At 48.3% G+C, this 26,296-nt stretch overlaps 1 protein-coding gene across 1 annotated transcript in view; it reads right to left on the reverse strand.

The window, feature by feature from the left end:
- MDGA1 (MAM domain containing glycosylphosphatidylinositol anchor 1) overlaps positions 1–26,296 on the reverse strand; it is a 134,603-nt gene that overhangs the window by 85,075 nt on the left and 23,232 nt on the right. The window contains exons 7-9 of the mRNA XM_074988402.1: positions 21,531–21,800; positions 20,749–21,078; positions 15,775–16,068 (exon numbers count right to left, since the gene is read on the reverse strand). Of these exons, the coding sequence (XP_074844503.1) occupies positions 15,775–16,068; positions 20,749–21,078; positions 21,531–21,800 (894 nt within the window). The remainder of the gene's footprint in view (positions 1–15,774; positions 16,069–20,748; positions 21,079–21,530; positions 21,801–26,296) is intronic.

Consider the following 26,296-nt stretch of genomic DNA (forward strand, 5'->3'; position numbering starts at 1 on the left):
GCAGGTAGCGCCCTCCACTATGGTGCTCTGACCTGACCCTTTCATGGTCTTGGCATCTGCCCCAAGCTGGGCTTCAGTGGGGCAAAAGGGGATTAAGCAACACAGCATGGTTCTGATGCTGCAATTATTGGGTGTGGGTCTTTAGCCTGAGCTAAGCAGGAGGTCAGAATGATCATCGTAACGGTCCCGCCTGGCACTGAGAAAATGAAACTATTAGATCCATTAGTCAAGAAAAAAACAATGCTTAGCAATTAAAAATGCTTGCCACCTGTGCTGACAGATGAAAAATATCAAGGTGAGAATAAACCATCATTTGCTTTCTCTCAAGTCTGAGGTCGGTGTGTTTCGAACCCAGCTCTCTGCCAGTGGGGAGAATCTGTGAGGTGCAATGTTAGTCATAAAGGAGCCCAAATTTCTAAGGAGTTTCCAACAAAACAACAAATAAGTTCATGCCCCTGTGCAAAAAACTTTCATTTGCAAGGTCAGTGGTGCTCCATAGGCAGCTAAATGAAAACGCTCAACTGGGTGCTTCTACGTACAAATGCAGCTTTTGCATACGTGGACAAACATACCACAAAAAATGGGGCACGTCTCTTGAAGACCCAACAAATATTGGCCCCAGGTGCCCCTTAATTTTCCGCAGACTCAACTAGCTGCTGTTATTGTCTCATATCTTCAAGTTCTCCTTCACCCAGCAAAACTTCTTACACTGAGTACCAGTTCCTCTCCCGTCAGCACCAAAGCCCCAGTCTCCCATTTCACAGCACAGCAAGTGATTGACCAGGAGGCCGTATGCTATGCATATGCTATGAACTGTTAAGGAAATCCCAACAGAGCCACAACGTTCATGCCAATTTATATTGCATTAAACTGCTATTAGCTACTATATTCTGGCTCACAATCAGGATGGTAAACTATCTCTTCACTATAAACACTAAGTAAGGAAATCCCTGATGAGTGCAAATGCCGTTTTCATTTATTGTCCCCCGAGCTAGCCCTCAGCCATTCTCTGCAACCAGTATTAGTTTTGGCATGACAGCCAACTCCGGCTATCAGCTGCACACAGCAAACCTGGGCCCACATCTCAGCACATTTGCAATGGGTGAGATTTATACCTCGTTTATGGAGCAGAAAAACATCACTGCAACCTTCCTTGGGCTACAGAGGACTGGCTGGAGAGGTCTTCAGAATCAATCCCCACTACCACTACCTGTTGAGTCACGGAGGTCTCTGAAATGGGATAAGCTTTTCCTGTCTCATTCTGAGCAGAGTTTTCAACCTGCCCCCCCATGCTCCCTCCCTGCACTGCGGGAGGTCAAAAGACAAGCATCAAGGCTTGGAGACAGGATTCCCACCCAGTCAGGTGTGATGAGAGATTTCCTATGTTTGCGAAGGTCTGTTGTGACCAGAGCTATGTAAAATACTCACAATCCCACCTGAAATCATATGAAATGCAATGTTTCAGCACAGAAACATAAGACTCAGCCCAGACTCTGAAGGCCCTGGGCCCGTTGTGAGGTCTCTAGGGAACTCAGGAGAGATATGCAGACTCAGCTAGGTCTCGCAAATAACTTGGCACCTTTATCTGATTTCTGAGACCATTTAAGCCCCCAGAGCACAGCTGGTTAGGAAGAAGAGTCTGTGGTGAGGAAGCAGGGGTACAGGTGGAAGTTAGAATCCACATGAGCAGAAACAGGAAAATGCACAATTGCTGGGCAAAGAGAAAGGCCTGTCATTGCCTGGGAGGGATTTCACAGCCAGAAAAGTAGAGATCAAAATAAGAACAGGATCTTTGTATAAGGAGCTTTAAAAGAAGCCCATATGGCCTTCCGGGACTGCTGAGCTCCTAACTTCCCCAGCACAGCAGGCCTGGCACAGGGTGGGAGAGGAGAGACTACTGTAACCTGCCAAAGAACCCCTAACTACCCCTGGAATTTAGTTTGCATGGAAATGTTTTCCCTCCAACTGTAGTTGGTACTGTTTCAATTTGGAGTCAGGAACGGTGGAGGCTGATTGGAGTCCAGGGGCTCAGTCTGGATGCTTAGCTACCAGTCACCCCATGAGTGTCTCAGGGATGTCCGATGTGTATTAAATCCCCTCAAACCTTTCCTCACCCCAGAAGTGGTATTATATTCTTCAGACGCCCTTCAGATGCCAGCAGGCGTCCTCCAGCAAGGTCTGGGAGAGTGGGCTCTGCTCCAGTGACAGCAAAAGGAAACAGAGTTGTGTCATTCAAGTGCCCCCGAAAGGGCAGCCTGTCCTCAAATACAGCCAGCAGCTACACTTAATGCTGAATCATGGGACAAGGACAAAGCTACAGACACCCCAAAACCGGTAAATGCCACCAGCTAGCTGTTACTGCCCCTCCATCCAGCAAATGCAGGTGTTAGGGCTGGCTGGGTTTCAGCTCTCAACGTTACAAAGTCCATGTGCCCCTGGTTATCTTCTAAAGGCTTCGGCATGTAGACTGACCAGCCCTGGACATCACGGCTCAGGCCCTGAGGTAGCAGTTCTCATGCACTATTCCTGAGGCACTTCCGCAGAGGTTGAGAGTTGTTATGGGGAGGTGGTTTATTTTGGAGACTCACATTTTTCTTTTATCTCCTCTTCCTTTGCTCTCCCAATGCTTCCTGTCCTGTGGTGGCTCTTCCACCAGGTGAGACTGACGCCCCGTAACTCTCCAGGGTCTGAGAATTAACTGGGCTGCGTGCACCATTCAGCAATGGCAAGACATACACCATTTCCCTGCCTTGCTCCCAGCCAGCCCCCAAGCTCTCTTCTCCAGCATGCCAGTGATGTTTGTGTTCATGGGCAGGCCACAACACTGCAGATGGTCTGCGCCCAGACAACTACCACTGTGCACGACATCTGGGCAAAATGGTTCTGTCAGAGAGAGAGAGAGAGAGAGAGTGTGTGTGTGTACGTGCGCACACACACATGTATACATGGTGCATCAGAGGGCTAGATGCACTACAAATGGGGCAGGGGGTATTTCCATCCTGGGAACATTCAGCTAGATTAGAGATTGACCCCAGTTGTGATGTTCTTATTTAGAGCAGAACTGAACTTCCACAAACTCCAAGGGAGTTGATCTCAGACTAAGTTTGGGGCAAAGCTTCCGGAAGGATCAAGGGTCTTATTTCCACTCTTCTGGTTCAGCCGCAGCCAAGGGAAGAGAGTTAGTGGAGCATGAATTCCAACAGGACTATCTAACTCAGTGTTGTCCTATGAGCCTTATAACAGCACCAGGAGACCTCAACCGCATGAGGGCCCTGTTGTGCTGGGCATGGTATGAAGACAAAAAGTGACATTCACCATCCCAATCCATTATCTGCAGAATGCTCTCGCTCTCTCTCTCTCTCTCTCTCTCTCCCCCAGCTCCCCCACCCTCAAATTACATCTTTTTTGCTGGAGAGACTGGACAAAAATTAAGATCAAGGCAGTTAAGTGTATTTGTCTGTTCCCCATTCCCATCTCAACTGAGAACTAGATCAACACATTTAAGCCAGTTCTCATCCAGCACCACACAAATATTGTCTCTTGGCACTTGGAACTTATACACACAGCTTCATCGCAGTCCCTCCTCACGACCACAAAGATATTTACAGGCTGAACTACCCTCTGCACAAGGGCTTGAGGGGAAGCACTGGCAGGATGCTAGCTGAGAAGCTGTTCCTTGTCATATGCCAGGCACACTCCTCCCTGCTGACACTGAGATAGGTACATGGCTGCATTCTAGTGTCCTGCCCTCGCCCCAGTCACGGGACGTGGGCTGAAGTAGCAATCATCTGCCCAGAGCCCCGACTTGAGTATCAAGAACAACTAAGCAGCTCCTTCCTTCACAGCCACCAATCACCTGTTCAGCCAGGAGCAGCAGCGACAGTCTCTTTACCTTGGAGTATAATGTATCTGGCACCAAGCATGGGACATGTCAGCTTTGCCACCCTGCTTTTAGAGGCTCCCTCTTTCCGCTGCTTGTGTGTGTGGCCCTTCAGAAACTCTTTTCGCACCCTGCCTCACAGCCCTGAATATAGCAGTGTCCAAACAAGCCGTGCTGGGTAATTTCAATTACGTAAATAAAGCCAAACGAGAGCTCCCGGCGCAAAGAAAACTTCCCCCAGAACAGTCCCACTCGTGGCAGGGTATGGGAACCTTTCCATGAAGCAGCAAGCAGAGAAGAGACTGAAATGCCCCTCAGAGCTCTAACAATTACACGGCAAAGACTGATGTATTTAAATAAGCCTAAATCCTCCCAGTTCTTATGCCGAACAACTCAAAACAAACCACCTCCAAGGCCAACCCTGCGGCACCTGGCACAGCTCAGCAGCAGCGCTGCATTGAATGTCAGAGACCAGGAACTAGCTACTCTGGGGATCCACTGGTTTAGATTCGCAAAGGCTACAACTGCAAACACCATAAGATGCCAGGGACAGAGCTTCTTTCCTTGGAGAAAGGGCTAATGGGTGTGGAGCACAATGCACTGGATTAATGGGGGGGCCTAAGGGTCAGGCTGATGATGCTTTATAGTCAGCAGCAGTTACATCCACATCAGTCACCGCAACAACTCACAGATTTGACACAATCTGTTTCTAAAAGTCAATCCAAACGCCAGCGGAACAGCTGTCAAGGTCTCAGTCACCTAGAGCACAGGGCTGCCGGACTCTGCACACCTTCCCTGAATGGCCCGACAAACCTACAACTGCCGAGGGTTTCGTCGGTGTCACTGTGCTTTGCTGTGAAGTCCCAGACAGCCATACTGCAATAGCAGGCATAGAACTGAGCTCTACCCAAGCAGGGTAAGCCAGTACCACTGGAGCCAAGGGAGAATCTCTGTTGCCTGCTAGCAACCTACAGCCCCTGACACATAGCTGTGGAATCCTAAGTCTATTCAGCAAAGGGCAGTGGTACAGGTACATGCATGCAGGTATACAGACCCTGGGCAGACTATCCTCAGGAACAGAAAGTGGGTGTTGATCGCTGCATGTGTAGCCAGGAGCATAGAGGACAACATACGCCACTCCCAAGCAACAGCCTGCTCACTAAACTGCTGCAGCGTGATCAAGAGATGAACGTGGCAGAGGGGGGCATCCCTCGCAAAGTGAGAGTGGGTTACAGAATCAGCCTTTACATCTTTTGTGAGAAGCTGCCGTTCTGTTTACAGAGAACCAGGCTGAGGGCATGCATGTGACCATAACTAATTTTCTCCTTTGTGCTAAGAAAGGCCCCCGGGGGTTGCAAACACTTAGGAGGTGTATGAAGCCTGATTTCCCCAGGGCTTTGAGGAAAGATCACACTTCCTGGAACCTCAGCTGGTCTTTATTCATGTGGCTGCTAAAAAACAAAACAAAACAGAGCTTGGGGCAGGGGTCCGGGGCTCTCAGACCCTCCAAGCTGTGTCTCAGGAACAGAGAGCTCCACAGGATGGGGAGCTGAAAGAGAAGGATGGGGAGGAGGGCTCCATCTCCCCCACAAGGGAAGAAGCCATTTTCAGACCGTCAGTTAACGACATACACACAATAGCTTTCATTGGTGTAGCTAATGTCATGCAGAGGGGAAATAAGTGACGAAAGTTACAACGACCTAAGTGCCAGAGTGGACAACAGTGAGCATTATATGAGCGGGTGAGCATCTCCGCCAGCATAACCCCTGCAGCCCCAGTGAGCGGCTGTGGCTAAGCTGATGGGAGAGTTCTCACCTGTCAGCTTAGCACATCTGAACCAGCAGGGCTATGGCAGCATCCAGGCAGCTGCATGGTGGTAAGGTCTCTGGGGTGGCCATAGCCCCATGAGAAAGGTTAGTAGCAGCAGGTCCACCGATGGGGGGAGATGGCAAAGAAGGTAACTGTCCGGGATTCAGTGATTCAAAAGGCCTGCAGCTTGTGGTTGTCACCACTGCTACTGCAGCTGCAGGAGCGGCCGAACTCCCTGGCCCTTCAAATTGCTGCTGGAGCGCTGCGTGGCTATCATTTGTGGGGTGGGAGGGACAGAGCACAGCACACCCAGGGCAGTGCTGAGGGCTGGTTGCCCATGTTCCACCCCTTCCAGGAGCAGCGAGCCGGTTTGTCATAATAATAATAATTTGTAATAAGTTTGTCGGCCCTTCTGAGCAGCAGAGCAGCTTTGCTGCAACACGCAACAGACTCAACAAGTACAACTGATGAAACCTCTCCAGGGTAAAATTCTCCCAAGATGGTCCCAAACTCCAGCTCAGCTGGACAAATACAGTAAGATGGAGAAGGCAGCCCACAGCTGGAGGTAAGGGTCACTTCACCAGCAGTCATGCACCCCAGACCTGCGACATGGAGTTTGCTCCTCTGTGATTAGCTGCGCATAAACTAAACCACAAAAAAACTGCTAGAAGTTTATGGGAGCCAAGAGCCCAGTTCTAGTCAATCCCCATGACAGTCTGCATGCCAGTAGGACTTGAGATCATTTTAATGCAGCAGTTACTAGCCAAGCTTGTGGTTCAGAAGAGTTAGGGCACCAGCAAAAAGCTCTGACATTGAGAGATAGCTTCCATAGCTGACTGAAGCAGAGTTTAATGCATTTCCATTGCTAGTTGCGTATGTCCTCTAATTTTTTGCCCACTTATTTACTACATCCCTCCTCCTTTGCCTTGTGCTCTTCTGTTAGCTACACACATAGTAGGTCAAATTGATGCAGGCTATTACTTACCTGATGTATAGCACAGCAAAGTGCTTAGCAGGACTCCAAAGAGGGATGAAGGTACTGTGTGTCACCAGGAATAGCATTTGCAGATGGCATGAGCTAGAACAGGAAAATTTATCTGTGCTTACCTGACAACTTCCTTTGAGTAATAAACTCCACAGACTGCTAAAATGGGCACTTCAGCCTGCTTGCAGGTTGGGGGCAGAAACAGACCTATGGATCTCAGGCACTTATCTGGCCCTCACCATCGTAGCGAGTGCCTCAAAATCTTTAATATATGTACCCTCACACCACCTGCAGTGAGGTAGGGAAGTGTCATTTAGGAACTGAGGCGGAAAGAAAATAAATTAGCTGCTACAGGTCACATTAAGTATGTTATGGAGCAAGAACTCAAAGCTGAGGTTCATAGTTGCTACAACATGTACATGCGTTACCTCTCTTCTGCTTGAGATAACTTCTCCAGCCAGACTAATTCAAATCTGCTTGAAGCTACAGATTGGGTTTAACATCGGTTGAGGGAAAACAATTTCTCCTGCTGCAGAACACAGTAAATTCTGCCTATCAACAAACAAACCCAAATCTTTGAATGTTACTTTCCATTTCCATTCTCAACGATCCATCTGTCTCCCAGATGGGCCAGACCTGTGGACCTTTTTACTCAAAAAAAGGAAATTCTCAGGTAAGCATGGATAAAAGTTTTTGTTCTCTCTCATACTAAGCGCCACAAATCCATTATAATGGGATTTTCATAGTGGTGAGCCTCTAGGGTGGGAAGCAGAATTATCCTTTAAATATGGACATCCAAAATAAGGTAGATTATGTATAAATAATTATTCCACCTCCCCTGGGCACTGAGACATGGAGGAGAATTTTGCCAAAAGAAAGGAAAGGCATTGGCTACAACTGGATGATCAATACGCAAGCATGTGGTGAACCAATGGCCAGATAACAGGCCTCAATACAAAACACGCAACTGCTGTCCCCTGAGACCATCAGCACTCCTAATGATTGGGCTGTGATGCTCAGCTGAAGGAGGAGTATTTCTTGAATTTCCTTCAGGAAAGAATGCTGTGACAGCTGAGAGGACCACCTGCCTGAATTCAAAGTACAACTCTGTGGGCAGAGGGAGGGAGGGATAGCAGAAGCTTCCAATAGAAGAAGAGCGGGAGAAAATGCTAGTCATAGTCCAGCAGGTTCAAATAGAAGATCTGTAAGACAGAGCAGGGTCAGTTGCTCCCTAGAGCTCCAGAAGGGAGGACTGGGTGCCCTGGAGGCAGAAGGAAGTGAAGTCAGCACCCTGGACAGAGCAGTGCTGATAGCAGGGCTCGGGATGGTAAAGAGAGCTCCTGGCTGGCTGCTGGAATTTGCAGGCTGAGGTCCTGAGCAATGGCAAGGATGGTGCTGAGGCCACAGCGAAGTGACCAGAAATTGGATGCACTCACCATGGAAGTGGCAAGACAGTTGGTCTGCAACACTGGCCTCCAGAAGGGAGAAGAGGTTGTGAGACAGCTGGAGGATGTGTCACAAAGAGAACACACGATCCTTGAGTGACATGGGTGCAGGGGCAGAAATTATGGTGGGTGAGGCACCAACAGGAGTGTGCATGTTGACCTGGAAGAGCTAATTCCTAAGACAACCAGCAGGAGTCATCCTCATCACATAGGGCAATATATCTTGCTCTGTAGTGCCAATTATAGGCCAGTACCAGGGTCAGTTGAACTGGATGGACAACTGACCTGATCCAGTGTATTATTGGGACACATGTTAGAACAGATGTTCAGGTGTGGTGTGGCATGCGAGAGGAAACTGTAGTAGTGACAGGGCTGTCCTAGATCTTAGCAACTAGGCTTGGCTTTCAGGACTGGGAAACTTTCAGGTGGACATAATATCAACCCAGCAGGTTATGGCACTCAGGATATAACATACAGTTTGCTGCATTATATCTTGGGGCAACATCACAATGCAAATATGTAACAAAATGTCACGTCACTGTGATGAGACAACTGTCTCAAAAACAATAATTCCAAAAGGGTTAGAACTTTAATCAACTTCTGCCATCTTTGGTAACCATACAAATTTTTGTTCTGCCTTTATGATACTTAGAATCCAGAAATCAAATACTTTTCAAGATTAATTATTAGGTTATTGATGACTTTGGGGTATATGGTTGAGATCAGATGCTATTTGCTGCTACTCTCTCCATTGCTAGCAGGACCCAGGAAACTGCCCAGTGCATGGCAGGTCAGTTTCTTGGTTCCACCAGCACAGGGCAGCCGGGAACCAGGCTGCCACTTGGTTCCCAGCTCCCCTCTGCTTGTGGGACTGGGAAACTGAACTACTGATGAGGGCTAAAAAAGCTAAAAGCTTTCCCCCCGCCTTCCTCCAGTGGCGCAGCTGTCGGGGGAAGGCTGCAGGTATCTAGGGAAGCCAAAAGCCCCTTCTCTCTGCCTTTCCACATGCAGCTGGGGGAAGGCAAGGGGAAGGGGACACAGAGCAGCATGATGCATGAGACAAAGTGGGTCTTTGCCCACAAAAGCTTATGCTCGAAAATATTTGTTTGTCTCTAAGATGCCACAGGACTTCTCGTTGCTTTTGAAAATACAGACTAACTTGGTCAACCCTCTGATACTTTCCACACTGAATCCCAGAGAAGCAATTCTCTGTTTTTTAATCCTTTCTTAGTTGCTCTGGAACACCTAGTAACCAAGTAGTGTTTTACCAAGTGCATTTTCTTCGTTTGTTTGTTCTTGTTCATAAAAATCACCTTTTGAAGACGATGACTTGATTCCTGTGTCCTAGAAGACAGATGTTCTATGTGCACATGCCTAAGACTGCAAGCCATACTACTAGGAGAAATTACAGTTTTTTAGGTTCTCTCAGGTGGGAGAATTAAAGAGTGTGAAGGTGCCCCATAGAAAGGAATTTCCAAATGCGCCTTCCTAGGTTCTCAAAGAGGGTTTCGCATTTAGATGGTGGCAGGGATACCAATCCAAGGCCAGGAAATCTGTGACCATAGGGAGTTTTTAAACAGAAGCCTTTAGTAGCATGATATTTTTGAAGTCTCATGTGGGTCCCCACCTTCTGCACTCAGAGTGCCTTGAAATCCTTCCACAGTCCCATTTTGAGACTCTTACTGTGTTTTGCTGCATTAATGCTTGCCTGGTGAGTTTGGTCACCTTTTCAAAGAGACGGGAAGTGACTTAGTCACATCAAGCTGTGACCTGAACCCAGGGAGTCTTGAGTCTCCTAACACCTTGCTCTCACTACTGCACCATATTTCCTCATCCTAGCATTAGAGATGAAAGCCAGAAAGCACTCTTGTAAATCTATTACTTCTCCAGAGCTGCATAGTCCAGGGAACAGACTGCATGGTCTGTCATAGAGCTGCCCTCAGCCAGTTCCAGCACGTAACATGAAAGAAAAGCCACTTTCCCCACTTTCAAAAATATATAGATAATAAAAGGAATCAAAATATTACTTTTTGGCAGCTGACAGGTTTGTTCCCATCTTTCTTCCCTCCCTCCCCCATATTGCAACACTGCTAGCAAAGCTTATTTGTGAGCTGTTAGTCACAATACAGAACTATATGGGTAACGAGAAAGAAGAAAGGAGAAACAGAGAAACAGGTTCTGACATCTAATCAGATCTGCTGTATTGATTTTGCAACTTCAGCTTTGGAACAAATCAGCAAAACAACCACATTATCACCCAGAATTCACTCTCCCCTGTGTAAGCTGGTTCAAAAGGAGCTCATACAAACACACGCACCACCTGAGCAGGCTCTCAGATGGAGGGAGCAGGCTGGGGCGGGGCGGGGGAAACATGCTCATCACAGAGGCTTCAGAAGCCACACGATTCCCATTTCCGACAAGATTAGAATTCCAGAGCAAGCCACAAAACTAATGAGTTGCCCGCACTGGAGAACAGCATTTCAATTAACCAGAGCAAGCCCCTGCTGGGACATCTGGCTCTTTCCACAAAAAGGGAGACGGATAAACAGATGGGTTGTTTGTTTAGCCAAGAGGACAGGGTGACTCTAGCCTTCCCCTACTTTCCAGTTGCTGGGGTTTGTTTATCGTGAGTTTTATAAAGCCAAAAGGAGCCCAAGAGACAGCTCAAGAGAGCGAAGTCCACGGCTTAGGCACAAAATGGATACGCAGGCAGTGGCAGTGCAAAATTCTGCCATGCTGTTCTGCCTTGGAGGAACCAACCTGTGGGTAGGAATGATGAATTAGTTTCCTGTGAACCGTTCAGTGTTTGGTCACTCTGCTAAGCGGGCAGTCTTGGAAGGGTATGGGAACCGGGGGGAGAGTAATTTCTAGGGCCATGCATGGGTTCAAGTGTAACGTGGCTCAAGTCAGAATCGAGACAAACACATATTGCTGAAGGTAGATGCAGACAGCAAGAAACTGAATGCGTGTATCTGGCCAGCTTTGTCCAAGTTATCTGAGTAGGTTTCACTCCTTCTCTAATGGTGATGGAGGGAAGATGGGGGAAGTGGGGTTGGGGTTTCATGAAAGACTCTGTACTCTTAAATCATTTAGGCTCATAAACCAGAGTCAGGGATAGGTCAGGTTAGTGCAAATTAACATTCTCTCCACCAGCCCCTCGCTTGCTATATCCTCAAGAGGAGTTCAGTACTGCATCTTTCCTGATGGGACAAGCATTGCGAAGAGGGTTACTGCAATTACCTCAGCCTTCCACCCAGCCTGAATTATCCACTAGTCTTCTATTTAATCCGGAAGGTGAAGGGATCGAGTTGCCTGGACCCTGTCTGATTTAGAGGCTTGGATTCTCCTTGTCAGAATGCCACTTCAGGCAGCACTTGCTGGATGGAAAATGTTATTAGTTTGAAGGAAACATGGATTATCCCAGACCCCTACCTGCTCCACACATCAGAAAATCACCCATGCCGCCTCAGTACTCCAGCCTTGGATCTGAACAGCCTCCACCTCATCTGCTGAGGGATTATCACTGAGCAGTAAGGCATCATGACACAGGTGCTACGTCTACACGTGCACGCTACATCGAAATAGCTTATTTCGATGTAGTGACATCGAAGAATAACGTCTACACGTCCTCCAGGGCCGGCAACGTCGACGTTCAACTTCGACGCTGGGCAGCACCACATCGAAATAGGCGCTGCGAGGGAACGTCTACACACCAAAGTAGCACACATAGAAATAAGGGTGCCAGGCACAGCTGCAGACAGGGTCACAGGGCGGACTCAACAGCAAGCCGCTCCCTTAAAGGGCCCCTCCCAGACACAGTTGCACTAAACAACACAAGATCCACAGAGCCGACAACTGGTTGCAGACCCTTTGCATGCAGCATGGATCCCCAGCTGCCGCAGCAGCAGCCAGAAGCCCTGGGCTAAGGGCTACTGCACATGGTGACCATAGAGCCCCGCAGGGGCCGGAGAGAGAGCGTCTCTCAACCCCTCAGCTGATGGCCGCCATGGCGGACCCCGCTATTTCAATGTTGCGGGATGCGGATCAGCTACACGTACCCTACTTCGACGTTCAACTTCGAAGCAGGGCGCTATTCCCATCCCCTCATGGGGTTAGCGACTTCGACATCTCGCCGCCTAACGTCGATTTCAACTTCGAAATAGCGCCCAACACGTGTAGCCGTGACAGGCGCTATTTCGAAGTTGGCGCCGCTACTTCGAAGTAGCGTGCACGTGTAAACGCGGCCAGGGAGCAGTAAGGGTGGCAGTGCCCTTATCACCACCCAGTGGTCTCCGGCTGCCAGTTGATGCATGTATGTGATGTATACACACCTCAGGTGGGAATGGCAGCATGGTCTCTTAAGGGGACCTGAACTTTCATACTTTCAGCTACTTGTAACTTTGCCAAACTTTAACCATTTAAATTGAAATCTTCCATACCAATCCCCTGTCTCGGGCTGATTTGGGGGTGGTGGTGGTGGTGGTGGTGGTGGGAAATTCCAGCCAAAAATGGATCTGCCCCAACCAAAAACAAGACTTGGGAATAATATATTTTACTCCAGCTGAGTACTGGCAACCTTTGAGAAGAATTAGTACCCCCTGTGGTTTGGAGTACAGACTTCAAAGTTGCCAAGACATGGCTTTTGCGTCAAAGAGGTGCCTTCCGTTAACCCCATGGAAATCTGCCCAGATTTTGCCAGGATATAAACCTTCGAGGAGAGGAGTTGGAAATCACATTCTGAGCATGCTCAGTAAAGACTTGGCATTTTGGCAGCAAAACTTCCTGAAGATTCCATTTGCACTGTTGTGTTCTTTGCAATTTTCCTGCAATTGCAGCACTGGGCAGCTGCAGGCCTAAGAGGACCAGGCACCTGAATGAAGAGAGAAGGAAGTCCATATTTCATCTGCTCTGAAAGATTCCCCGGTAGGCCCAAATGGTGTGGAGAAGAAAACAAGAGGTGGGTCTGGGAGGGCAGGGTGAGAACATTAGGACAAGACAACAGCACAGGGAATGGAATCTGGGACTGAAGGCTGTTGGGGAGGGGGTGAGGAGAAACTGGGAGATGAGATTGGAAGTGGCTGGGCAAGGGGACTGGGAGCCAGTTGGATGGGGGAAAGGGATAATTGCTGAGGAACCAGAATGTAGGTGGTCTGGTTAGGCAAGGAGACTACAACTGAGCACCAGAAGGACTGAGAGGAAGAAGAAATAAAGGGTGAGGCGTACGGCTCCAAAAAAGTTCTAGGGCCAGCGTGGCCAACACATGGCCTGCAGGCCAGAATCCAGCCCACGGAGTGTTTTCATCCAGCCTGCGGAGCCAGCAGTGGTGCCATTTTGAAAGCCAGCTGTGGGATGAGCGGTTGGCAACCTGAAGCTCTGGAGTCGTATGTGGCTCTTTAAGCAGCGACTGACTCCTCCTCTGGCTCCCTGCCCTGCCATGCTGAAATAATGGAACGCATTTTAATTGGTTTAATGGCTAGCAGGTGGGATCCACCCATTAAACCAATTAAATTGAGTCCCATTATTTCAGCACGGCGGGGCAGGGAGCCGGGTGCTTCGCTGCCACGCTGAGGTGGCGGTGGTGGCTCAGTGAAGGTGCAGTGGGGAGCGGCTGTGTGAGGGAGGTGCAGGGGCAGTTTGGAGCTGAGAGGGGTTAAGTTTGGGGATGGGTTTGGATTTGGGGCTATTTTGTGCTCGGCCCCCTGGCACATGTAGAAAATTGCTATGTGGCCCCTGATGAGAAAGGATTAGCCACCACCCTTCTAAAGGGTGCGGGGAGAGCTGGGACTGGCTGAGCGGAGACTGGGAGGAGGGATGGAGATTGGAACTAGCTAGGTGAAGAGTATGGGACGGGAGCCAGGTGCCAGGATGGAAGAGACAGGACTGGTACAGAAATAGGCAGCATGAGATACAGCAGCAGGGGTCAGTGCTCGAAGAGAATCAAGGAGAGGAGCCTGTGTTTATTAGCACACACTCCCTTCCACAACCTAGAAAGGATGCGAGAGTCTCACCATTCCTCTGCTGCCAGCAAATATCTGTGAAACCCTCTGGCAACATGTCCATACCACCCTAACGCTCGTCCACAGACAACCTATTACTGCTGCCAGTTAGCCCATTAGCTCATGCAGCAAAGGCCTGTATGATGGATCTAGACAGGTTAAACGCTGCTGATGACCCATTTGGATGTGAGTATGATATCACAATAGAAATCCTTTTCTTTTAGGGCTTTTAAAAGCTAGGGAATTACCTCTGTCGGGGAAAAACCCCTGTGTTAAAATAACCGTGTTAAGAGAGCAAAGTCAAGCACTCAAAATCTGAAAGTGGCAGAATTAAGGCTGCATGTGCAAGCTTAATTTGACCCTTTTGTCCTCCAGAGAGTATGCGGTCATGTAATTAAAGACAATTCCCACGCCCAGCCCCTGTCCCAGAGGACTCCTGCCTCATTCAGTGTGCACGATGGACACCACTCACATCATGAGCAGCTATCCAATGTTTTATTGTCTCCTCATGAGTCAGATTGTGGTCCGCAATCTCATTTACTCTCCGCATGCTCTTCAACCCCTGCCCTGAAGACAAACTTCCTCCTTGGTTTTTCCGTCTGGCTCATCCCTGCAGTTACCAAGTGCTTCACAGATATTAATGAGTTTATTTTCACAACAGCCTTGGGAGGCAAGTGGGCGGACTCATTCCCAGTCTGGAAAGGAGTCAGAGAGATTAATGGCAAAAGTATGCACTAATTTGGGGTGCCCAATTTGAGATACCCTGGACCTAATTTTTAAGAGTACTTAGCGTTATGTAGCAGTTTATATGTTCAAATCACAGTTCCTATTAGCTTCAATTGCAGCTGCGCAGGTTCCGCTCTTTCGCGAGCCAGACCACAAGATGTTAAGTCAGGCACACGGAAAACACTTAGAGACCACCTCTGAAAAGTTTTGTTTAAGTGACTTGACCAACAACACATAGAAACCCTGTGGCAGGGATAAAAGTTCTGCTCTCCAGGGCAGCGTTCAACTGTCTTAACTGTGAGACCATCTCTTCTCTTCCTGCAGTCCCCTGCTTCATTTGCTACACACCTTTCAATTGTTGCAACAAAAGGAGGCAGGGGGCCTATCTGCAACAGTTCCCTTCATTGCATTACCCTGATTCATCCCAGAGCAGGCCCATCCTGAATGAGGCAGGAGGGGTCCTACAGAAAAAAAAATTGTGTGTGATCCTGTAATTAAGGACTGTAGCTTAGCACAGATGTATAAGAATCAAGGGTGAACAGGCAACATTAATTCTGACATTTCCTAGCCTCCGAGTGCTTGCCTTTGCAGCCATAATAATGGCGTTTTAGTGTAATTTGCGTGTGTGCAATGTATGTACGGCCACACACAGAGGCAACTACTCTGCCAACCACTGAGGTGATCGAGACAATGGGAGATCTGCAAGCCCCCACAGTTGGCTGGAATATGTTTTGATCGACAGGCATGTCTCCCCGGTATGGGCATCAGTTAAATAAACTCTTCAGAGTCTGCAAGATGAAACACACCTAATCCCAATGGATGTCAACTTTCTTTGAAAGCAGCACATTAGGCATCCCCTGCCCAGATTGAAGCAGGATACCAGTGAGTGTCAGTACAGAGGTAAGAGCTACAGAATCATGCTGTTATACTCACACTGTACGTTCAGCTGTACCAGGGCTTCCCGGGGTCTGATGTTAAAGCCATTGTACCTGGCAGTCTGACACTTATAGGTCCCACTCATTTCTCGGCTAACACTCTCCAGCCGCAGCTTTCCATCGTAGGTCTCCACCGTCATGACACCTGAGGGCATGGGGGCCTCCTTGTCTACCCGGGACCAGATGATGGGAGGCTTGGGTTTCCCTCGAACCTCGCATTGCAGCTCGGCCCTGGAGCCCTCCCGAACAGTGATGGTGGACTGGCCTTTGGGGACACTGATGGTTGGAGGCACTAGAAAGAGAATGACAAAAAAGGGACTGTATGTCAAGGTAACATCCTTCCAGCGTGGCACAAGGGAAATCACCAGCACCAGCAAAAAGTGCCACAACACCTCAACGTACTCCATATACCTTGGTGAATTACTAACAAACACTTGCGGAAACTGTCAGCATAAACCAGACTAGTCCCAGTGATCTAGGAAATACAAGACTCCTCATCTTTGTTTTAATCTTGTTAGCCATTAATTCCCCAACTGGACTTGGAGCCTGTAGCGCACATGCTAGGGGCCAATACGATCTCCTTACGTGGGCTGAACTGAAGACAGTGGCCTAAAGGCACATGCTTCAAATATTCCACTCCCAGCATCCAGAGGCATCCAGGAGGAAGGGCCTCTATCAATTTCTAAACCACAGAATAAGTCTGATTTGTTAAATACCTTCAGTATTCTACACTTGAATTCACTGTGCATCCTCAGTGAAGGGTGCAAAAGACCCATCTCAGAGAAATCCAACTTAGTGTGCGTCTACTGGTGGCTCACTCTGGCCAGGTCTACGCTAGGAGGTCAAATCAATTTTGGATATGCAAATCCAGCTATGAGAATTGCACAGCTGGAACTGCCTTATCTAAAATTGATTTTTGCCACTGTCCACACAGTGGGAGGTCAATGGGAAAAACTCCCCCAGCAACTTCCCTTACTCCTCCCAGCTGCCAGGAGTACCAGAGTCAACAGTGGTGCCATGACAGTTCAATTTACTACACTCCCACTAGGCACGATAAATGGAACTCCAGAAGATCAACCGCCAGCGTGTTGCTCTTCCCGTAAGTGTAGATGTACCCTCAGAGTGGAGGCAACTTGCAGGTGAGACCAGCCCAGTGCAGCCCCTACAAACCCATGCAAAGGGCAGCAAATCCAGGAGACCTGCTGCTTAGTTCTAGTTAGAACCTGAGCTACAATAATGTACAGCACTTGCACAAGGCAAATCCAGGGTCTGGAGAGGGGACCCTGCTCACTGAAGAAACTAAATGGTGCTTCTGCTCTCAAAAGAACCACTAGGCCTTTTGTGCAAGAAAAAAAATGCAGGTTCAGGTCCACCAGAATATTTCACAAATGTGTTTTAAATTTGCCATATTGTTTTCAAAACAAAATATTTTCAGTCATTTTGAATTGTACTTTAATACTAATGAAAGTTAAACACTTAAACATTTACTGTGATTCAAAATTATGTTTTCTATTTTTACTTTTTTGGTTTTCTGAAGTTGAAAAGTATTTGTTTTTGGTGGACCAAATATAAAAAGTGTTTGTTTTTGACTGTGTATGTATGTGGGAGTGGGGCGTGGGTCAGTCACCAAACTAAAATCCTCAGGTCACTTTCACAGCTCCAGTGACACATGCTCTATTGTCCAGACACCCCTGTTAGCCAAAGTTCATAAGGAGCCTAAGGGAGATGTCTACACAGAGGTAAACCCATGGCATGGAGTTTCAGAGCCTAGTTGGAGACACAGAGCTCAGGCTACAGGGGCTAAAAACTGCAGTGTGACTGTCTGGGCTCAGGTCCAGCCCAAGCCCTGCAACTCTGAGGGAGATATGTGTGAGATCCCAGGCTCCAGCCCATGCGTAAGTGTCTAAACCCTGCAAATGTATATTTCTGCATTCCAAGCTTTGTGAGCCACAGCCCTGCTGTGAGCTTTTTATCACAGTGTAGATGCGAACAGGGAGTTGACTTAAAGTTGACTCTTTGTTCATGCTCCAGGTTCTAAGAACAACCCTCCCAGATGTAAATGGTTTTCAGAATGTTGACATAGCAACGGTTTTCGTAAGGTTGACATAGCAACTGATACCTTTAGGTTTCAGAGTTAACATCCCATTGAGACAAACACAACTGTTCGCACCTCTCGGAGAGCTCTTGTGTGGCTCTCTGCAGATGGCACTGCGCTGAGATGACCTTGGACTGATACTTTCAAAAGCTGAAGGACTCAATATTTTTAATTTGTAAATGAAAGCTTAAAATTCTGGGGGTCATCTGAATCCAGACTGGTCCCTCTTCACTCAATTTGCCCTCTGCCTACTAGAGAGAGCGCTGTGACAGTTGCACAAACGTACAACACATAGCTGCATTAAGAGCATATTTAAGATGGCTCTGACCACAGTCTCCTTTAGTAGCAACCTCTCTATGCAACAGAGAAGCCGAGTTTTCAATTTACAGGTCCCCTGTGGGCTGTGGAATCTCATCAGATCCTCTCCTGTTTGGTGTGAAGAGAATGCTGCCCCTCCGCCACCGCTCAGCGCTGCCAGCGGCCGCTCACCTGGCGAGAGGCAATTTTCACCACAGGGAAAAACTGCAAATTGCATTTGGAGATTTTTTAATTAAAGTCATCTCTTCCCAGCCGCCCACGGGAGACAGCCAACTCAGCGAGTGGGGGCTGTTTTGCTGGGCAGCAGGTGGCCAGGGAATGCACAGCGGTTTCCGTCTTGCTGCTTCAATATCATGACTCGGGGGGAAACTCAACAGGCTCACACCAAACACAAAGGGGTGCTTTATTGCTCCTTAAATGCACTCAAACAGAGAGATGCCCCAGTAGGGACAAACACCACCTGTTGCCCAGTGTGTGTGGGGCAAGGCGGACGGTGGGAAGATTTAGCCTGAAGGAAGGCTGGCACTGGGACTGCTGCCTGCCCTCCCCTGGAGTTGTGACTAAGGCAGCTGCATTAATTTCCCTGGCTTCAGAGGAACCCAGCTGGCAGTGACTGTGGACGGGATGTTTCAGACTGTCACATTCCTCAAATCTGCTCTCTTCCCAGCCAACCCCCTACTTGGGGTGCTGGTGGCAGGCAAATTATGGCAACTTTGTGCCACCCCAGCTACCTCCTTGTAGGTTTTATTTTTAAACTCCTGAGCTCTGTGCTTACATTTGGATGAGCAGATATTGTCCAGGCCTTTTAGTGGGGACAGACTATGACCATACAGACTTTGCCATCCTACTCCGGTGATCTTATACACTATTGCAATCGTTTAGCTATTGCTCGGGGGGCGGGAGCTGGGGAGAGAGAGAGAGAAGTACACTCTATACTTCACTGATATAGCCAGATCTGGCTTACTTTGGCAGTTCTGCCACTGACTCCCCATGGGATTTGCGGCAAGTCATGTCAATTTGTGCCTCGTTTTTTTCAGCTGCAATAAGGGGAGTAGGAGCATTCCCCAGCCTCTCTTTTCAGTTAGGAGGACAAATTAGTTAATTTCTTTCATGCTGAAAAGCCCAGTACACCGTAAATGCTCAGCATCCCATTAGCACAAAGCATCGGGGGGCATTCTCGTTGGAACAGACAGTCAGAGAAACAAGAGCCAATTACAACACTTTCTGCAAAAGGCACAGGCAAGGCAGGGAATCAGATAGGTCACGGACAGGGATAGGACCAGCCAAAGCTGGTTAACATCACTATGAGTACAGAAACTTTCTGGAGCAGTTTGGAAAATGTGGACAGATTCCGTAGCCAGTTAGTTTCCCTCAGACTCTGTCACCATTTAGCTTTTGGCAGGTGAAATGTTGTCTCAGTTGCACCTGAGCAATTCCAGGGAAAGCAGGGAGGCTCCAACAGTGTAGCCGAGAACAGAATGTGATCTAACCTGGTTCTCTCAGAGAACAGAAAGCCCTGAGTGTACAGAACTAAGCTGACAGACTGGGGGCTCCCACTGAAGCCATTGACTTTACTGGAAGAAGGAGGGGGCCCTTTCTTAAGGGAAGGGAGGGTGAGATTTACAGTGCTTGATTCCTGGAGACAGCATTCAAGAAGTGCCCTGAAGATCAGAGTTGGGACACTAAAGCTTAACGCTGTTCATGGAAGGGGAGCCTATGTGACACACCTGTTATGTACAGGAGCTGCAAAGGAAAGCCTAAACTGACCTGGAGGGCTAGGAAAGGGTTAAGCTACGCTGCCTCTGAGGGAGGGAACTTGGAGGAAAGTGGCAAAGTGCCAATAGGAGCTAGAGGAAAATTCAAACCTGAAACTGAATCACAGCAGCATCTCTCTTTTGTTAAAAACACACAGAGAAAAGAAGGGAAGAAATAAGATCTTCCAGAACAGATCCCCACGGCTCCTCAGAAACTGAGAGGATGGAAAAGTTTAGCTAGTCATGTAAGGTTTATTGTTTTCATTGTTTGGGGGCTGGAAAAGTATGTCTGAACTGGCTATTTGTTCCTTTGGTTCTCTTCTGTAACCAATAGTCTGACCCAGAGAAAACCCCCGTGCTTTGCTTTAATTCACTTAAAAAAAAAACCCTAAGACATTTACAATGCTAGCAAAAATAGTCTTGTTTTAATAATAAAACTGTTTTTTCTTTGTTAACAGGTACTGGTGGATGCTTTGTGTCCTACAGGGGCTTAAAACTATGTGCCTGGCCGCAGACATATTACCAGAGAGCTCACAGCTCCCTGCATGATGGTGGCGGTTTTTTGTTTTGTTTGTTTTTGTGGGATGTTCCTGTTGTTTCTTTCTACCTCCTTTGGAAAATGATTTTGAGGGGCTTGCCCTCAGGGAAAAGATTCCAAGTGATGTTTCTTGGAAAAGGGATTTTTGTACACTTGGTGGTGGAAGCTACTGATTGATTTCAGGGAAAATTGAAACCAGGATATCATGCCCCCTGCCCTGACTCCTCAAAGCCTCAGGTTGCCCCTGACAGGGGTGAGGCAGCTCACCTGTTTCTGAAGAGATGTTCACCTCAACACTGAGGTCAGGGATGGGAGCCCCCTGGAAGGACGCAATGCACAGATATGTGCCGTAGTCACTGAAGCGCAGGTCTATGATCTCCAGGCTGCTGGTCACCGGTGGCAGCTCAGGATCATTCCTAGAAATGAGCAGTCGGTCCGAGACCCTGGCCGGTTTCCCATTCTTGTACCAGAAGTAGACGACCTTTTCCTGCGGGACGGCATCCACATGGCATGAGAGCTTCAGGTCCTGCCCTAGTTGGATGCTCTCACTCTCTTTGATGACATCAGGTGTGATCTGGAAGGTAGCGTTCCTCATGGCTAGGATGGACAGAGGTAGAAAGCCAGTTAGTGAAGACAAAATGCCCTGTGCCCTTAGGGGAACCCATGTAAGATGTCTACACCTGGCCCAGTGGGAGACAGTGGTTCCACTCATTCTGGGCCAAGGAGTCCTGCCAGCCCTATGCTCAAATGAGATCCCCATGTGAGGCAATGGCCCCGTTCCCCCAAGGTCAGCAGGGGTGCTGCATGTCAGGACCAGAAAGCATCAGCAGAGCTGTGGGAGGGCAGGACGGGTGTAACCACAGGCGCTGCATGTCACGAGTGGGGTGCATCAACAGAACTGCAGGCGGGAAAGCTTGCACAGCACGTTCTCCAGTCAGAGCTACTAGCCCCTTGCTGGAGCAGGACATTTACCCCAATTTAAACAAACAATGAGGTGCACTGGGATCCCACACTGTCGCCCTAAAAGCACATGCAGCAGCAGGACGTACATCGCACCAGCAGGTTCACTGTTTTCTTGGCTGGGTTCCCCACATTGTTGATGGCCGTGCAATTGTAGTAGCCAGAGTCTTCCATTCGGATCCCCCAGATGGTGAGGTTTCCATTTTGAATAAGGCTGTTGCGTGGCATAGGGTTGGGTGAGTGAGACCAGACCACCTCAGGCAGTGGGTCACCGCCTGTCAGGGAGCACTGCATGGTGACGTTATCTCCTGGGTTCACCACCAGAGTCTCATTGACAGACAGCTTCAGAGAGGGTGGGGCTGGAAAAGAAAAATGGGAACAATAGTGAGCTCTGAGATGACTCACGCCAGCCTGGGCATCACCATTTGTCCTTGGGAAAGAGAGGGTGAGGCTGGGTGAGTGTGAAGTGTCCATTAGTTCATTAAAAATATGACAGTGTCATCCTAGAGCCCTAACAAGACCACATCTCTAGCCAAGTCAGGGAACGTAGCCATAACAGGGTTCAAAGGCACAGAGTAGACAGGACCTCATGGAGACCTAAAACTGTGGACGCATCTAGACCGTCATCGCAAGGTGTGACTGCAGCTGGCATAGACGTACCTGAGCTAGCTCTGGTCCCAGAGCAGCAGGGTTGCAGCAGCGCACTTACTTCTGGGGCTAGCCCATGTTGAGTTACCCAGGGCTCCAGGGGAACCACAGCACACACTGCTCTGCAGCTTTCCTACTCCCCGTCTGAGGGCTAGTCTGCACCAGAAAGGCAATTCAACCTAAGTTATGCAACTCCAGCTATGAGAATAGTCAACCTACCTTAGGTGGCATTTCTGGTGTGACCCCACTGCAGGAGATCGGCAGGGGCACCGTCAGGGATCAATTCAGTGCATTCCTACTAGGCATGCTAACCCAGAAAGCTCAACCACCCCAGCGTCAAGCATTCCCTTAGTGTAGGAATACCCTGAGCTAGATATTAAAACTTACCTGGTTCCATCCCATCTGCACTGGCCACTGTAACAGCACATTAACTAGGTGCTCCGGCTCTCTGACACATGTAGGGCCCAACACTCTGCTCCATATCAGTACAGTAGTTCACACCCATTTTACATAAGTACAATTGACAACACAGACAGACAAGCAATGGAGAGCCAGGGCCAAAGACTCATTGATTTTTTTGTTCCCAATTCAAGTAACTGTGGCTGCAGAAGACCTTTACAAGCCAAGATGATAGAGAAATTAAAAACCAATGCAGAGAGTTTATTTTCAACAACATCAAAATCTCTTGCACATGGGTTTATTTAGTTTGCTTCCTCTGTATTATTTCTCCCATTCTTTAAAAGGGGCCTGCAGAAGCAGAGATGGAATAAAAGCTTAGCAACTTGCATTGTGGGGCCTACCTAAGCCTCTGCATACCCCCTGCTGAAAATGCTGTGTAAGTCACTGCAAATAGCTCTAGACCTCCTTCGGAAACAGCATACAGGAGACTGAGTGGAAGAAGTGGCGGTGGTGTGGAAAAATATGAAAATAAGAGATTCATTGAAACAGGTAATATTATATTGCTACCAGGGCTGGTCACAGTGACTCAGGGCCCCATCCAAAGCCCAGTGAAGTCCAAAGGAAGATTTCTGCAGTGGAGAAGAGAGAAAATTATCCCCACACTGTCTGAACTGCAGATGTCCCCTTCACATGCAACAAGTTACCAGATACAGCAGTCAACCTTCTGTTCAGATCAGACATACTGGCATAGCCCCTTCAGGCTCAGCTGTTAAAGGGACACATACTCCCTGAATGTCATACCTATCCATGGGAGTTCTTACGGGTGCTGTGCCTTAACTGGAGGAAGGGTGGGGTTAGGTGACACAGGCCAGCTAAACCGAACCTCAGTCTCTTTCAAAATCTAGCTCAAGGTGCTACCCAGCACATAGACTTGTCAAAATGTGGAGGTTAGGTCAGGTTTAATTAGCATGTGTTAATTAAGCCCACCCACCCGCATAGCCAGAGGTAGAAAAAGTACCCCCAAAGTTACTTGAGTAAAAGTACAGCTGTTTAGAGGATGAGGGGGACATACTTAGATACAAGTCCCTGGTGTCCCTCCGGAAAACTACTTGGGTAAAAGTACACACACGTGCTTGTGCACACACACACCATATCTTGATTGTACTCAAGTGTCCAGAAGTGAAAGCAGCTGCACTTTTACTCAAGTAACTTTTTGGGTACTTTTCCCACCTCTGCGTCCAGCCCAGAGAATAGCTAAGGAGCCTTTGTGTGTTCAGGGCAGCGTTGAGCTATATGGGCCCTCCCGGCAGTCAGGAGCAGGGCTGTGACTTAAGAAAAGCAGCCTGGCTGGAACTGCAGAAAAGGCACTTCCTTGCAGAAGCACGAGTGATTCGTGAAGACCATCTCACTTCACAACATGAGCATGTATTTTGTGCCTATAGTACTTACAGCAGACACCAGAAAGGAACATCCCTCTCCATCCAGCAATGCAGTTCCAGATGCCAGACCTGCTTAAATCACTTGGATGGCAGAACATATTATCTGCCCCTCTTCCACAGTGCACCACTAGAAGCAGCGGAAGCAGGGCTAAGAAGCAGTTTTGGAGCATGTCTGCATTAAGGAAATATCCCATGCAATCCACATTATGAGACTGCCCTGCCTTTCAGGGCAGATTCAGGGCATGGACAGCACTTTCTTTGAGGCAAGCGCTCTGACTGCCTTCTCAGTGCTATGATCCTGCTGGCTCAGCCCCAGGGGATGGAGAAAAGAACTTGTTGCTTGGATCAGGAGTTTCCAAACTGTAGTACTCAGGCCACAGGCAGTACAGGAGCTTGCTGGGTGACTGCCGACTGTAAAGGCAGTGAGGCCCAGGAACAGCCAAGACCTGTTCCATGATATGGCCCCTTTTAGGAAGCAGTATTCATGGGAGCTGCAGAATGGGGGCAGGTGTAAAGGAAACAGCTTCCTTCTTCATATGATAAAACCCAGATGGCAGGTGACTCCCAGGAGGAGCAGAGTGCAGACAAGAGGGAAGAATTGCAGGGAAGCACCTTCAAGAAAAGGGCTCCCCAGAATGAGAGCCAGAAGGAGACTGGGGGGCTGGAAAAGCTTGCCTAAATCAGAACCACCCTTAAGGAGGGTGGAGACCTGAAGCAATAAGTGTGACACTCCAAGGGCCACGGGAGGCTAGAATCTGCATATTGGTGGGCTGGAGACACCATCTTGAATCTTGGTGGAAGCCCATGAAGGAAGTCATTGGAGTTCCTTACAAAGGGGAGAGTTGGGACCAGTGTGAGAGGACATCTGCATGAAGAACTCTTCGGAGGGGCCAAGGGCTGGAGTGAGACTGACAGAGTTCCCTGGTTCAGTGAGAAATAAAGGGGAACTGGGAATATGAAGCACTGGAAGAAGAGTGAACTGGAGCTGCCTAGCATCCAGGTGAGGACCAGGGACCTATTATCAATAGAAGATGATACCAAGGTCTTATGTTCAGCAAAAAACCAAGTAAGAATTAGCAGAAACTTTGAATGTATGTGAAATACATTTAAGCATCAAGCCATTGGTTTTGCTTAGCAGCACACTGAAATATGTTGTCATCTAACAAATCTTCTGTGTTACTCAGATTACAAGGAAGACAGAATAATTGATGATTCTTTTTGATTCACTGTCTAAAACCCTGAGGTGTTAAAAATGCTGTAATATAGCACTTTAGATTTCTGTAGGCCTCTCTTTTACTATAGCCGTTTCTGCACAGGCCACTTCCGAAGCTAATACACAGAGCGAAAGATCCTAATGAGGCACGGATGCAAATTCCCCATGCCTCATTAGCATAACATCACGTGATTTGGAGTCTGGAAGACCGTTCTTCCAGACTCCAAAATGATGTGTAGAAGCGCGGCCCCGAGGGGGCTTCTGGAAGGAAGTCCTTCTTCCAGAGGCCCCTTCTTCCCAAAAATTTTCGGGAAGAAGGGGCCTCCGGAAGGAGGACTTGCTTCTGGAAGAACCCCTGGGGCCGCGCTTCTACACGGTGTTTTGGAGTCCGGAAGAACGGCCTTCCAGTCTCCAAACCACGTGACGTTATGCTAATGAGGCACGGGGAATTTGCATCCATGCCTCATTAGCATCTTTTGCTCCGTGTATTAGCATGCCACTTCTGAAGGAAGTGGCCTGTGTAGAAACGGCCTATGAGTTCAGAAATGCTTAGTCCTAAAAGAAATGAGCACCGAAAGAAGAAAATTCCTCATGATACTTCAGACATCGATAAAGAAGGTGTCCGTAAGCCAATAAAGTTTTGAAACAGCTGATCTAGCTCATTCATGGTCATGTATCCCAACCACCTACCGACCACTGTGACTCACCTCCTCGTACACTGCATGTGTCAGATGCACGCGCACACGCACACACACACACACACACACACACACACACACACACAAAACACACGACCCAGATGCCTCCCTTTTAAGGCTTGGCTAAACAGGTTGGATTGATTCAGCGTGCCTGGGCTCCTCGTCTTCTAGGTACTCACATCCTTATGTTTGGTTTCTTTCCGTCCTGCTCCTTACCCTATGAATAGATCTCAAAAGTTCTCTTCTGCCATCTCCACTTCATCTCACAAAAGGCCCTTTAACATCCCTTGTCAGCTCCATCAGTAGTTTCAGACAGAGCTTGGAAAGCAAGCCTCGACAGCACAAAGGCTGAGAGTGCGTTTTAAGTAACGGCCATAATAATGCAAAATAAGACATTGTTACATATTCATGAAACCTGATTTAACAGCATCGTTATTTCTGCCGCTCCTCTCCCTGGA

The sequence above is a fragment of the Carettochelys insculpta genome, chromosome 3, assembly GCF_033958435.1.
Source record: "Carettochelys insculpta isolate YL-2023 chromosome 3, ASM3395843v1, whole genome shotgun sequence".
NCBI classification, from domain to species: domain Eukaryota; kingdom Metazoa; phylum Chordata; order Testudines; family Carettochelyidae; genus Carettochelys; species Carettochelys insculpta.